At 39.0% G+C, this 13,358-nt stretch overlaps 1 protein-coding gene across 1 annotated transcript in view; it reads right to left on the bottom strand.

Moving 5' to 3' along the window:
- Window positions 1-13,358, bottom strand: part of TRIOBP (TRIO and F-actin binding protein) — a 58,860-nt gene that overhangs the window by 1,820 nt on the left and 43,682 nt on the right. Inside the window, exons 12-19 of the mRNA XM_087722543.1 lie at window positions 12,956-13,065; window positions 11,656-12,187; window positions 10,357-10,452; window positions 6,071-6,218; window positions 3,732-3,843; window positions 2,522-2,681; window positions 1,762-1,872; window positions 883-969 (exon numbers count right to left, since the gene is read on the bottom strand). Of these exons, the coding sequence (XP_087578669.1) occupies window positions 883-969; window positions 1,762-1,872; window positions 2,522-2,681; window positions 3,732-3,843; window positions 6,071-6,218; window positions 10,357-10,452; window positions 11,656-12,187; window positions 12,956-13,065 (1,356 nt within the window). The remainder of the gene's footprint in view (window positions 1-882; window positions 970-1,761; window positions 1,873-2,521; window positions 2,682-3,731; window positions 3,844-6,070; window positions 6,219-10,356; window positions 10,453-11,655; window positions 12,188-12,955; window positions 13,066-13,358) is intronic.

The raw sequence follows: 13,358 nt of genomic DNA, 5'->3' as shown, positions 1-13,358 counted from the left end.
TGGACATGAACCAAAATATGCAAAGGATTGGCTGAGAAGCTGAATGATTTGAGGTGAATGTTAGATTGTGTGATGCACAATCTAACACAAAGGTAGCTGTAGATAATAGGGAAAATAAGAGGGAAAATGGACTAAATGTTTGCAAGTAGTACATAAATGGTAAAAAGTAAGGCATCTACATGATCTGTACACCAGTATTGTAGAATATTAGTTAAAGATGGGAACCTGGAGAGAATTTTTTTAAGATGTGCAAACGCTTCTAGCAAAATAGTAGGTAGGTCTATTGCAAGAAATGAATGTTCATCAGAAAACAATAGCTGTATATTTAACATGCTTTTGCCCACTTTTTTATGTTAAATATATCACAAGAGAAATATAAAGTTGAATGCAATGTAATGTGATAAAATGAGATCAAGGTGAATTAAGAATGAATGTGGGCTGAATATTAAGTAAGTGACTAATATGAAAGAAATGTATTAGTCAATCATAAACAAGGAGAATCAAATTACCCCCCAAAAATGAATTAAGTTGAAAAGAATGACTGAGAATTTATAGAGATTTGACAATATCCTCAAAAAAGAGAGCCTAACAATTTAAAGAATAAAAGGCAGAATATAAAGCAAGGCATGGATATGAGGGAAGCAAAGGTGATTTGCCAGGGCAGAAAGCTATGGGAAATACAGAGAATTTGATTTGGTGAAAAACAGCTTTAGCTAGGTTTCCTTTTCTATCTGATGCCTTTAATTTCTTTAGCTTTCTAATTTTCTGTTGTTTGGATAACATTGCATACTGTTAGAGGGAATGGAGTGATCGGTTTGCGCCTATGCACTTACGCACTTCTCCTTGCAAACCAGGAACTCTGATTTGCTTTTAGAAATCTACCTTCTGCATCATATGGAGTTCATCCCTCAGACACTGGACTTCTTGTTTCTGATACTGGAGTTCATTCTCCTTCACTCGAAGAAGCACCTTCAGAAGAAAGATGGAAAGGGAAATGTTCAGGACACAATTGTCTACTATCAAAATCATTTTCAGTGTGGTAAGATGGGTGAGATACTGCCCTCAGAAGAGAACAAAAGTTAGGTTGCCCCTTAGAATAAAATGTCTAATACAAAGCAGGAAATTGGTAGTGAACAAGCTGATTTTCTATTGTTTGGCTCACCTGGCCTGATCAACCATGTTTGTTCAACCATACCTTATTGTTTGGTAGATTTCCAAGTTTGACAAAATCTAAACTGATTATCCTTTTTGATTTTCTTTGTGTCGTTGATTACCCTTGATGAGCCATGGTAGTGCATGGTAGTTAAGAGTGCAGTACTCCAGGCTACTTCTGCTGACTGCCCGTTGCCTGCAATTTGGCAGTTCAAATCTCCCCAGGCTCAAGGTTGACTCAGCCCTTCCATCCTTCCGAGGTGGGTAAAATGAGGACCCAGATTGTTGGGTGCAATATGCTAACTCTGTAAACCACTTAGAGAGGGCTATAAAGCACTATGAAGCAGTATATAAATCTAAGTGCTATTGCTATTACCATTTCTACTAATTGTCTTGAAGAAACATTACACTGACTAATCTATAATTTCCCCAATCTCCATTTTAAAAGAACGACTTGTTGCCGCAAAAGCTGTGTGCATCTGCTTCTGGATTTAGCAGACATTTATTTTCATTCTCAATGCTATAAAGCTAAATTATACCTGAAACAAAGAAACTGCAAATATTTGACAGGCGAAAAGTATCAGGTGACAAGCAACCTTCCCTCCTTACCTCTAGCTCACAAGAACTCTTCTCATTGTGTGAAGCTCCGTCACGTGAGCACCGAGCAGCAATGAAGGCTCGTAACTGGCCAATCTCTTCTGAAAGACGCTTCTGCAACTCCTGGAAGAATGAGGATGAAATAGTTTAACACGTTCATCAAATATAATAGGTGGAGGATGCCTTTTTGAAGCTGGGTAATGATTTAAGCATATATTTTTTCAATAATTGAGGGCCATGTAGGGAAACCATTTGATGATGTCTTCAAGGGAGACAGATTGCTTCTGGCTTTTCCCCTTTGATTTCTTAACTTTTAAAGTTATTAAAAGATGAGTTACAAAAAGCAAAATCATGGCTGTCTAACTTCTTATATTGACAAAAGACTCTGGACAATTGCACCATTTTTACGCAATGGCCTGCTACATCTTGTGCAGCCTTGAGAAGAAACATCTGAGGTTGCCTGTTGCCCAGGGCTCTCTACAAAGCTTGTCTTTCCAGAGCTTAATAGTGTTTGCTCAACTTGACTCAGCATCCTAGGGATTCCAAATAGGTCTATGGCTGACATCCCAAAAATTGTTGCTAGATCTCCCAGAATTAGCTGCTAAGACAAGGACCACCAAATAAGGAGAATGGCAAGCTCATTGGTATTTAAATTTAATTTGCATTTTAAATTAAGGAGATTGCAACTGTCCTCTTTTCATGAATGCTACTTTGCTATGTCATTGTTCCTTCTCTCAGAATTCCTGCTATTGGCCGCACCGCCAGCCCTTGCCTGGTTTTGCCGAAGCAGCTCTTTCCCCTCCTGTTGACAACGCTGCAGCATCTGTTCCTGTTCTTCTGCCTTCTGCACCAGGCCCCCAATCTGCAGGCACTTCTGGGAATACTGTTCTGAAACCACTTGCAACTCCCGCTTCAGAGACTCCACATCAGACCTGCAACAGATACCAGGATTTCACTATCAACACAATCTAAGTTTTCTCTGCTAGTCCTCCCCCCCCCCAAAAAAAAATCGGGTCTGTCTCCTCCAAAATAAGAATTTTATTTTGCAAATCCTGAACAAAATGTGACCCTCATGACACAGAAACGGGTTAAGAGGATAATCTACACCAGGAGTGTCAATACTGGATTTCTTCGAGGGCTGGATCAGCATTGTAGTTCTCCGTGGACTGGCCGGGGGAGGGGGGGGAACAGGGCAGACGCCTCCTGCAGCACCTTGCCAGCCAAAATGGGCTGCGTGAGAGCCTCAGAAGGCCTCTGCGAGGCCCGTTGTTGGCCGTCAGAATGCTGGAGGCCGAAAATGAGTTGCAAGCGGTCCCCCCCCCCCCGGCCCATTTTGGCTGACAGAAGCATCACAGGGTGGTCCTTTGATATTTCCAGGCTGGCCCCATGGACCAGATTTAAGCACCCTGCGGGCTGGGGGCCTTTAACACCCCTGATCTATACAAATACAGTCTACTATTATCATCCCCATTTCCAGGTTTGACATGCTTGGGCATCTTTTTGAGTTGCCAGTTCCTTTTTAAAGCTATCTATGGTGGAAAAGGGCCTAAATGGTCCTATTTAATCTTTCTGACCCATCTTTCTATCTGTTGAAGAAAACAAGCAATGGATTCTAGTGAAAACTGAAGGGTCATTCGCTTTTCCCATCAAAGGATTGCACTTAGCTAAATGAGCTAGAGGGGATGAATCCCAAATGCATACGGGGGCTGGGTCAAAGGATGACATACCGTAAAGGTAGGGCAAAAATTGAATTTGATCCAAATGAATTTAAATGAACATACACATTAATAGGACTACTCTCCAGCTCTTTTTCTTTTCTATATTACGCTTAAAAGTGATGGCAAAGTCAATTTGCTCCCAAAATGCACCCAAAGATTTTCATCAAATGCTACAGCAATCAACATTTTAGTAGATACAATTCTTATCTCCTTCCTCAATTCATGAGTCAAGATTCCCTCAATCATGTTTCAATCGTTGCTTACCGATGCTGTTGCTGGAGCACATTTGGATCTGAAAACCCTTTCTGAAAGTTGCGTGTTCTGCCCAACTCCTTGTTCATTTCTTCCCTGTGTGCCTTCTTCAGAGCTTCAATTGCTAGAGCAAATGGAAGGGTAGGAGCAGAGAGACAGGACAAAGAAAGGATCAATAAAATCTGTTAAACTTGTAATGTATATATCTTATGTATTCCAAACTAAATTGTCTTGGAAAGGAGAAAAATCCAGCTGAAGAACTTAAGTTCTGCACTCATACATTGTATCAGGCGACAAAGAGAACATTTGCTCACTGGCTTTTAAATAATGGAGATTTCAGTGGCTACAGCTAAACATTATATTTGAATGATACATTTTATTCAATTGATCTTTGTGAATATTCTTTACAAAAATGTACTACCATAGTATTAAAAGGACGCTGAATTATCGAGTTATTCAATTAAATGGAGAAGTCGCATATATTCCCAATTGCTAACAAACGAGGTTTTACTTTGAGGTTTTTCTTAGGTTTCTCAAAACAATTATTAGAAGAGAAATTCACTTGCTTATTGAAATTCACTTGCCTATTGGGCAAATTAAAGATAGTTCCACAAAAGTGGTGCTTACAGCCCAGAGCAAGGAACCGGTGAATAGGCCTTTTTAACCACTTTGACAAATTGCCTATTGACTATCTCAAAGCTATTGAAGACTTCTGAAACCACAAATATGAAGTCTTCGCTAGGGGAGTTTATCTTGATTCAGAAGATTCTTAAATATAAAATTGGAACTAGGAGTCTTCCTTTCAGGTTTGATGGACAAAGTACTTGAAAGAAAATTTGGAACCTTATAATTATATATGTGTACAGCGGCAAGAGCCTTATATGCAGAAAGATGGATTGACACACTAATTTCCACAATGGAAGGGCAGAAAATAAACATGATGGAGTTAGGGGAGATGGTAAAACTGTTTTAATTAAAGAGAAGAATTTATCTAGTTTTAGTTCTACTTGGGAACCGCTTCTGGACTTTTTACTTGAAACTGGGGAAAATTTGATACTTTAATTTTAGGTTTTGATTATTAGAATAATTTTCTTATTATTATAGAAATGGCCTGGAAGAACCTGAAATGTAAAGCAAAAGGTTGAGGTTGTAATATATATTTTTTGTATCTTACTGCACTGAGTAAGTTGGGAGACACTATTTTTTCTTTCTTTTTTTGTACTCCTCTTTCTTTGAGTCAGTTTTCTAACTTTTGTTTCTTTTTTGTATTTTCATCTTATGGTATTTATTAAAATGTATCTTAAAAGAATGATTTATTACCAAAGGAATTTGAATTGTCTAAAAATGCTGGATGGCAGTGTATATCTAATTAAAACATCTGCTGATTTTACAGTTTGATTTGTATGCGTCAGCAGTTCTATAACTCCTAAAGATTATCAACACTGAAATGTATTTTAGATTACAAATAACTAAAAAAATATTTTTAAGATAGACATCGGAATGCCCAATGCTAACAAATCAACAGCTGCAAGTTCAAGCTATTAAAAAGCATGAGCTAGCAGAAAGGGAGGAATCCAGTTCAATGAATCCAGTCCTGCTATTTCCAGGAGTTGGAGCAGTAGAGGAGCAAGAGACCATAGCTAGAATTCATACCGTTTGAAGGTCTCTAACAAGGACCAATGAAAAATGAAGTAACAGCTTCCCCAAATTCTCTTGCAAGATCTCCATCAAGAATTTTATAGCTTTGGTGATTATAAGATGCCTAATGTAAATTCCCTTTAAATTTCTCATCCTTTGATTTCTCCTCCCCTTTTATTCTCTTTTGGTCCGATTCGTGTTGTCAAGACTCATCTTCTGCTTGTTTGAAAATACTGCTGTGGGTGACAACCATATCTTCCTAAAGTTCTACATGCTCTGTCCTTGGCATTTAAAGGGAAAACTACAGCCTGCGGATGACAACTGTTTTTCATGCTTGCTTGTTTTCTGCCAAAGTACATGCTTTGCCTCTTCTCATCGAGAGAGGGCAGCACGCCATGATTTTAACTATTTAGGAAAAAAATTGAATTTCCAACAAAACAAATATGTACCAAGTATTATGCATGGGTCATATAAAAAGTACTTTGTTATAGTGAAAAGATCTCTCTCTCTCTCTCTCTTTCTCTCTCTGCTTTTGAACTGGCTGGCTATTCTCAAAATGGAAAACTTTTATCAACATGATTGGACAAGGTTTAATATTTTTAAAAAATAGATGGCTAGAATATGCATCTGTATTTTCTTCTTTTAAATCTATATATAGGAAGAAAAAATAAGGATTATGGCTTGGTTTTGTGTGTGCATTGTGTAGCTTCTACCTGCAGCTGTTGCAGCTGCCTCCTCAGACAAAAGACGCTCTTTTTCCTGCCGTAACCGCTCCATCTCCCACTGGTGATGCCGCTGCACTTCTGTCATGACCTGTTGATGGGAATTTTCCATCTCTGCTAAACTGCGCTCACAAGCCTCCTAAAAGAGGAGGGAGGGGGGAGAAGAATGGAAAAACACATTTTAAGTGATGAATTAACAAGAAATGCATCTCTGTTTGCCATAGGGGAGCCCTGAGTACAGATAACCGCAAAAAACTTAAGGGTAACATAATGTATTAAAAAGCATCTATCAGGTTACATGTTAAGACATTTCCACTGGAAAGACTATGTTAAAATGCAGTTTTAATTGAGGAATCAAGACATTAATTGAGGAATTCTGAGGACGTTAGAAACCATGAAGCAGAAGTCCCATGTTTGGGCTGACATGGGGACAACAAGGGCAGGAAAGCATCAGTATGACTGCTCAGAAGATCTCCCAATACCACTCTTTAAGGCAAAACTGGCTGGAGAAGTCTGAGAGTTGAAGTCCACAAGTGTTAAAGTTGCCAAGTTTGGAGACCCCTGCTTTAAGGTAACCCCTACTGAAGGACAGGTTTGACGGTTTTCTGTCAGACTCCCATGACAGCAAAAACCCTGTGCAGATAAAACTGCTTTCATTTACTCAGATCGTATCTTCCCATCAGCAGAATCCAATTAGATAATTGGAGCACTGTCTTGAAAGTTTTCCTGCAATTCTTTTGATCTTGTGGACTCTGAGGGTATGGGCAGCATGCTAGAAGGCATAAGATCTGCCATCTGTTTCCTTCAGGCAGTTCGGGGAATCAACAGCAGGCCTAAGGAGGTAGTTAAGGACTTTGAGGGATGGGGGTGACAAGTACCTCCTGTTTCAGATGGTCATTTCTTGATCTCAAAGATAACACAACTTCTACTGGGCCCAACCTTCTTGCTTTGAAGGTTCGGAAGAATTATGATTTTAGAGATCCCCTTATGGATTATCTCAATCCTTTGGGTCACAGTTCAGACCTGGATGTGGGATGAAGACTATTGCATTATGCTGTTTGTGATATGGATGGTGAGACTATGGTCCTCCGGGTCCTGTTAGATCTCTCAGTGGTATTTTATTTTTTTGGATCTTGATTCCCCATGATTTTGCTCTTAGAATGGAACAGAATAGAATTCTTTATTGGCCAAGTGTGATTGGACACACAAGGACTTTGTCTTGGTGCATATGCTATCAGTGCACATAAAAGAAAAGATACATTCATCAAGAATCATAAGGTACAACACTTAATGATAGTCACAGGGTACAAATAAGCAATGAAATAACATTAGGAAACAATCAATATAAATCGTAAAAATACAAGTAACAAAGTTACAGTCATGCAGTGGTAAGTGGGAGGAGATGGGTAGATAGGAACAATGAGAAGATTAATAGCAGTGCAGACTTAGTAAATCGATTGACAATGTTGAGGAAATTATTTGTTTAGCAGAGTGATGGCGTTTGGGGGGGAAACTGTCCTTGTGTCTAGTTGTTCTGGTGTGCAGTGCTCTATAGCATTGTTTTGAGGGTAGGAGTTGAAACAGTTTATGTCCAGAATGTGAGGGGTCTGTAAATATTTTCCTTCTTGGCTATGTAGGCACTTCCACTCAGTAGTATTGAGAGGAGCAACCAAATCCTTGGCTGATCATATATAGGCTTTGCTCTTTGACCCATGTTATTTAATATCTATATGAATCTGGGAGAAATCTGTTTATTCATCATCGGGGATTATCAATATGCTGACAATTATATACCTCCATCTCTGGCCAGGTAGGAGATGCAGTGGATATCCTTACCCAATGACTGACAGCAATAAAATTAATGAAATTAAATGAGTAGAAACCACACTTCAGCCACATGGAACTATTTATGTAGAAACCATTGGATTTGCTGTTGCCTCTGTGCTCACTTTGGATAAGAGTTACACTTCCCTTAAAGGAGCAGGCCTACAACTTGGGGGTTCCACTGGATGGGATTGTTCCCCATGGGAAACTCTGCCCAACTTCAGCTAGTCTGTGGCTTTTGGGGGGAAGCCTCAGCAACAATGATTCATAACCTTATTACCTTGAGACTGCATTATTACAATGCATTCTACTTAGCCCACCCATAAAGACCACCTGGAAACTGCATGAATATAGAAAATAAGGATGCTGTATTTATTATCAATATGTTTTTAATACAATTCAAGGTGCTATTATTGTCCTGTATGTACTATATCTATGGGACCAAAAAGCAGAATCTGTCTTCCTGTTAATTACAATAGTCCTATTTCTCTCAGATTAGAATGTGAGTCTGGAATCAGCCTTTGTGGTGGTGGCTCCATCTCTCCAAAGCATTCTGGAAGGCTGTGAAAACTTTCCATCACAACTGGCCTTTCTGGTGAGGATTTGGGGTTTGAGCTATGCGCGTTGCAGTGTCATTTTCAACTTTTTAATTATAACTGTTAATTGATAAAGGTTTTTAAATATTTAATTTTATTAAAAGTCACCTAGTGTTTATTGAAGTAATCTGGATATAATATAAATAAATAAATCTCATGAACAAAGTCAGAGGGAAATCAAGTAACAAAGTTAGATATTAACATTTCACATTTTAGTTTGTAAATGTATGTGTAAATGTAAAATGTAAGTTTAATCTAAATAACTCAATAACAAGTCACAATACATGTTATGTCTTAGTATCAATAGGAGTATGTGGAGGATTAGCTTTGGGTATCATTTAAAAAAAATCAATTCTATACGTTAGTCTTTTTTAGCCTGTAACTTGTACCTTCCATATTTTTTTCCTTTCATTTTTAAATGAAATAAAGGTACTTTATTTATTTCTAATGTTTATAGCCTGTTCCAATGTATAGTGACCCTGAGAGGCACAGCATTTTCAAGTTTTGATATACAATCAATTAAAACTATCCACAATCATCATCTTGCTATATTTTAGAATGATTTTATAATTGGTCTAAAAAGCTTTAATAACACTGAAATATTTTTAATAAAAATAAAGTTATCAAAAGAAGTTTTAAAAAGTAGACAGGTCTCCAATTTACAGTTTCAGCTAACAAGTTCAGCCTGTCCAATTACTTATTATACAATTTAGTTGATGATACTAACAGCATCCTATTTTGTGCTATAAACTGTAGATACTCCTACTGCCTCAAAGGCAAATACTCCTAACCATATGTATCTTCAACCATCTTATTTAGAAATGCTATACTGTAATTTAACATTATAAAAACAGGACATAATGAACCTTGGTTTCAACCTTCTCTGTCGGTTGTGCAACCAACGAGCAAACTTGACAATTCGCACTGGTTAGAGTTACAGTTTTGCCTGGCCTCAAAAGCACTCCAAATAGCCTTAGCTAAAGTTAAAACAACCATACATTACTGTTTGAAACTAGTTTTTTCAACAAGTCATAGTTACTTTATCCATCCGTTCATTCAATTTTGAAGTCTGTAATCATTCCTAAAAGAAATCCAAAAGTGGGAAGGATTTTTTAAAAACAACAACAACACTATTTTAATGAATTCGAGTTGGTGCTAAAAGTCCCCAAGATTTGGTAGAAACTGTGCAGTGGAAATTCCACAGCTGAGTGCCTTCTATTGAAAATACTGTCTTGCGTCACTGTAGAGTACACTAATGTCCAATACAGCAACTTTGTGAGACTATTCCCACTAAATCTTACTGGTCAGTAAATATGCAAGAGAATCGCTCTGTTCAGTTATGGATAACTTAATGGCTTCTGGTCAACATGGAAATAGACATTTCCTGCCTTGTTCTTACTCATATCAGATAAGCAGGCATTTACAATTATCATCACTGGTTGAGATTGAAATGGGGTGGGATGAAACCACACACACACTTTAGCCAACTTGGTAGCTGTTTCAAACCCTACAGCCTCTCAGCTATTGTTGAACTACCAACATACTTTAGCCAACATGGTTAACATCAAGAGGTTCTGCAAATCAAAGTTAGCAGCTTCTGGAGCTCCACAGGCTTCCCATTCCTACTTTAAAGACCAGTGCAATAAGAAAGAGCTTGCATTAGAAGTCCTTTCCTTTCCAACATTTGCCATATGTTAAAAGCATTGTCCCACTGTGGCTAAATCAATCATAGATAGCACTGAAAGGAACATGGGCCCAGCTGTCTTCATTTCTCTATGCACATTGGCTGATTAGTGACTAGATTGGAGAAAGAAAAAGCCAGAGAACATAAAGATTATGTTGGGCTATTATCATTACCTGAGAAATGTATCCTTGGGGCACATGCCCATTTTTATGGAGGTTTGCCTCACTGTGGGAACGCAAGGACTCCAGCTGTGATCTCAGAACTTGGACCTGTTAGAAAAATGATTTAGCAGAATAACAAACCACCACCAAAGAATAATTTTCTGTTAACCTGAATCCCAGGTCATCAGGAAAGGCAAATTGACTTATAATCCATCCACACACCCATGATGTCATGATAACATGTTGGCATGCTAATTCAGTACATCCATTTTAAACTCCTTAATATTTCCCCCTTTTTACTGCTCCAAAATATCATAATCACTGCTGCATGGAAGTCAACTTCTATGTGATAGTGGATTTTAGAAGCTGCTGGCTACATTCAAAAGTCACTTTTTTAGCCAGATGACTATGCTCTGCCCACCATACTCAGACAGCTTCTAAGTACTATGTTGTTTCTGCAAGTAATGAAATATAGAACCGTTCCAGTGATCTGTGTGTGCTGGTTTGTGTCACATTATTATTTAGTATTATGAGCAAGCCACAAAAGTTGCACAATAGCTTTATAGATGTTTCATTGCCTGTATTAAACTAATGGTTTGTTCCATTTTGCTTTAGTGTGTCAGGAAAATCTAGCTACTGTGGTTTGTGAATCATAGTTTATATTTTATTTAAAAAATGTAGCTGAGCCAGACTTATGCATGTGGAATGGCCAAGTGACTGAAATTTCATTGATGGATGTGTCAAAACTATTCAAAATGAACCTGGCCTGGAACATCATCTTTGCACAATGTTAAAAGCATGGAAGGGAGTCTTTTCCTATTCAATACTGTAGTGTTCTCAGTACACCAGACTGATGGCATGCCATGTGGTTCAGTGGTTAGAATACAGTATTGCAGGCTAACTTTGCCCACAGCCTGGAGTTCAATCCTGACCAGCTCAAGGCTGACTCAGCCTTCCATCATTCCGAGGTCGATAAAATGAGGATCCAGATTGTTGGGGGCAATATGCTGACATTGTAAACTACTCAGTGCTGTAAAGCACTGTGGAGCAGTGTACAAGTCTAAATGCTATTAGTAAGTGCTCTCTCTGCAGAGCTTATGTTTCTCCGTCCTTATTTCAACACGTTTCAAAGAGTCAGCATCAATAGCAGAAACAATTCAGAGAATGTGCACATTTGCATTGTTCAGGCTTGTGAAAAGGACAGAGGTATTTCCTCCCGCACATGTTGACTCAGGACGTTACCACTGGCTACTTCTATTTAGTTTATTTATTTATCTAATTTTAAAAGCACCCATTTCCCTTTTTTTCTACCTCTTTCTCCAGTGCTTCACTTGCGTCCTCAGGGTTCCCTTTGCCCTGGTTCAGCAGCACCATCAGTGGGGCCCGTTTGGAGTCTTTTAGAGGCAGACGTTCCAGCTCCTGCCACTTCTTCTCAATGTCTTCACTTAGCCGACTCCTCTGAGCTTCCGTAAGAGGTCTCTTAGGACAAGGATTCTCTGCTGGGCCATCGGTTTGCAGGCCCCCACTGACTGAAGACTCAAACCACTTGCGCCTCTCTTCCGACCGGAGGGCCAGGTCCCGCTCCAAGTCTTCCCGCTTGACTGCTCCATCTGAACTTCTTGTGCTCCCTCTTGACCGCTGAGGGGATCCCTGATTTAAGGCTAACCGCTGTTGTAAAGGGGATAATTCAACACAGTCAAAAGCCTGTTGCTGCCCTTCAGCTTTCCTGCTGCCAGCTCTGGATATCACCTCACTTCCTGTGTTGGGCTGCAGCTCAGTTCGGAAGGAACTCTTGGGGGATTTATTGTTGCAGAATGAGTTTTCCTTGTTGTGGTCAGATAGCCTGGAACCAGGAGGAAAGCCATGCAAAACTTAGAAGCAGAAATCATTCAGGAAGCGTTTGCAGAAACTGCCTACAAATGGATCTCCAATCTCAGTGTAGATGACACCCAGATCTGGAAGCCACCCAAGTACAGTCAGCCCTATTATCACATTACATAGTAATTCAAGAGGAACAAGTTCTCAAGAAGTTACAATAACTGGATTGTTGAAATATAACAACACATTTGTGGTGAATAATCCTAGTAAATATTTTCACCTGGCTCAATTGGAGAGAAGGGCAGGCATTCCAGACTGATAGCATTGGATCAGACTGGACAACCTCTGGGAATCGGAAAGAGGCCAAGCACAACAATCTAACTCTTAATCAACATTTAAAGAATGCTATATCCAATCTCATCAGGGCTGGGGAAAAGGGATTTCTGAAATCTAGAGAAGAACTATTGACCAATGCAGACAGTACTGACAGTAGTTTTCTCCCTCAACTCCATAAGAAACCTGTTTTTCACCAAAACCTTCACTCTGTAAGGCTCCTAAAGACTATGCACGACCATTTTGGTTAAGGGGCGGGGTTTCGGGAGGCCAAAAATGCTGTATTCAGGGTATAAAACGCACCCAGATTTTCAGCCTCTTTTTTGAGGGAAAAAGGTGCATCTTATACTCTGAAAAATACAGTATATCTGGCTGAATGCTGGAAAAACACAACTGCTCAAACATTCCTATAGATTGAATTTAATAATTTAATAATTAGAAAGTCTGATGCACCACATACTTTGTGACATCAGGCACACTGGCTGGTCGAATACTCTTTCTTAGAGCTTCAATCCAGTTCCGGCGAATTCCTGATGTCATTGCAGATAATGTAAAAATACCATCTTTAGTCTGGAAAAAAAGAAACAAAATATGGCTTAATGATTATAGACCTCAAGTATACCTATGTTTCACCTTCAACATAGGAAACGTAATGAGGCAAATGGAAGGCAGCATATACTGGCAGCGGAATATATGTAGTTCAGGACTGAACTGTGGAGTCCTTGGTGCTCTCTGAGCTTTGTTGTTTACTTGCAATGTTTCATTTGCCTGAGAAGTTGGGAAATGAAACATCTGTAAGCAAACAAGGGAGCTCAGAGAGTACTGAGAACTCCATATGCTAGCAAGTCCTACAAGTACATCTG

This window comes from Thamnophis sirtalis, unplaced genomic scaffold, assembly GCF_051295495.1.
Source record: "Thamnophis sirtalis isolate CommonGarterSnake01/CBP01778 unplaced genomic scaffold, rThaSir2_p1.2 scaffold_9, whole genome shotgun sequence".
Classification (NCBI taxonomy): Eukaryota; Metazoa; Chordata; class Lepidosauria; order Squamata; family Natricidae; genus Thamnophis; species Thamnophis sirtalis.
The sequence above is the reverse complement of the archived record's forward strand: the minus strand, read 5'-3'. Positions and strand labels throughout refer to the sequence as shown.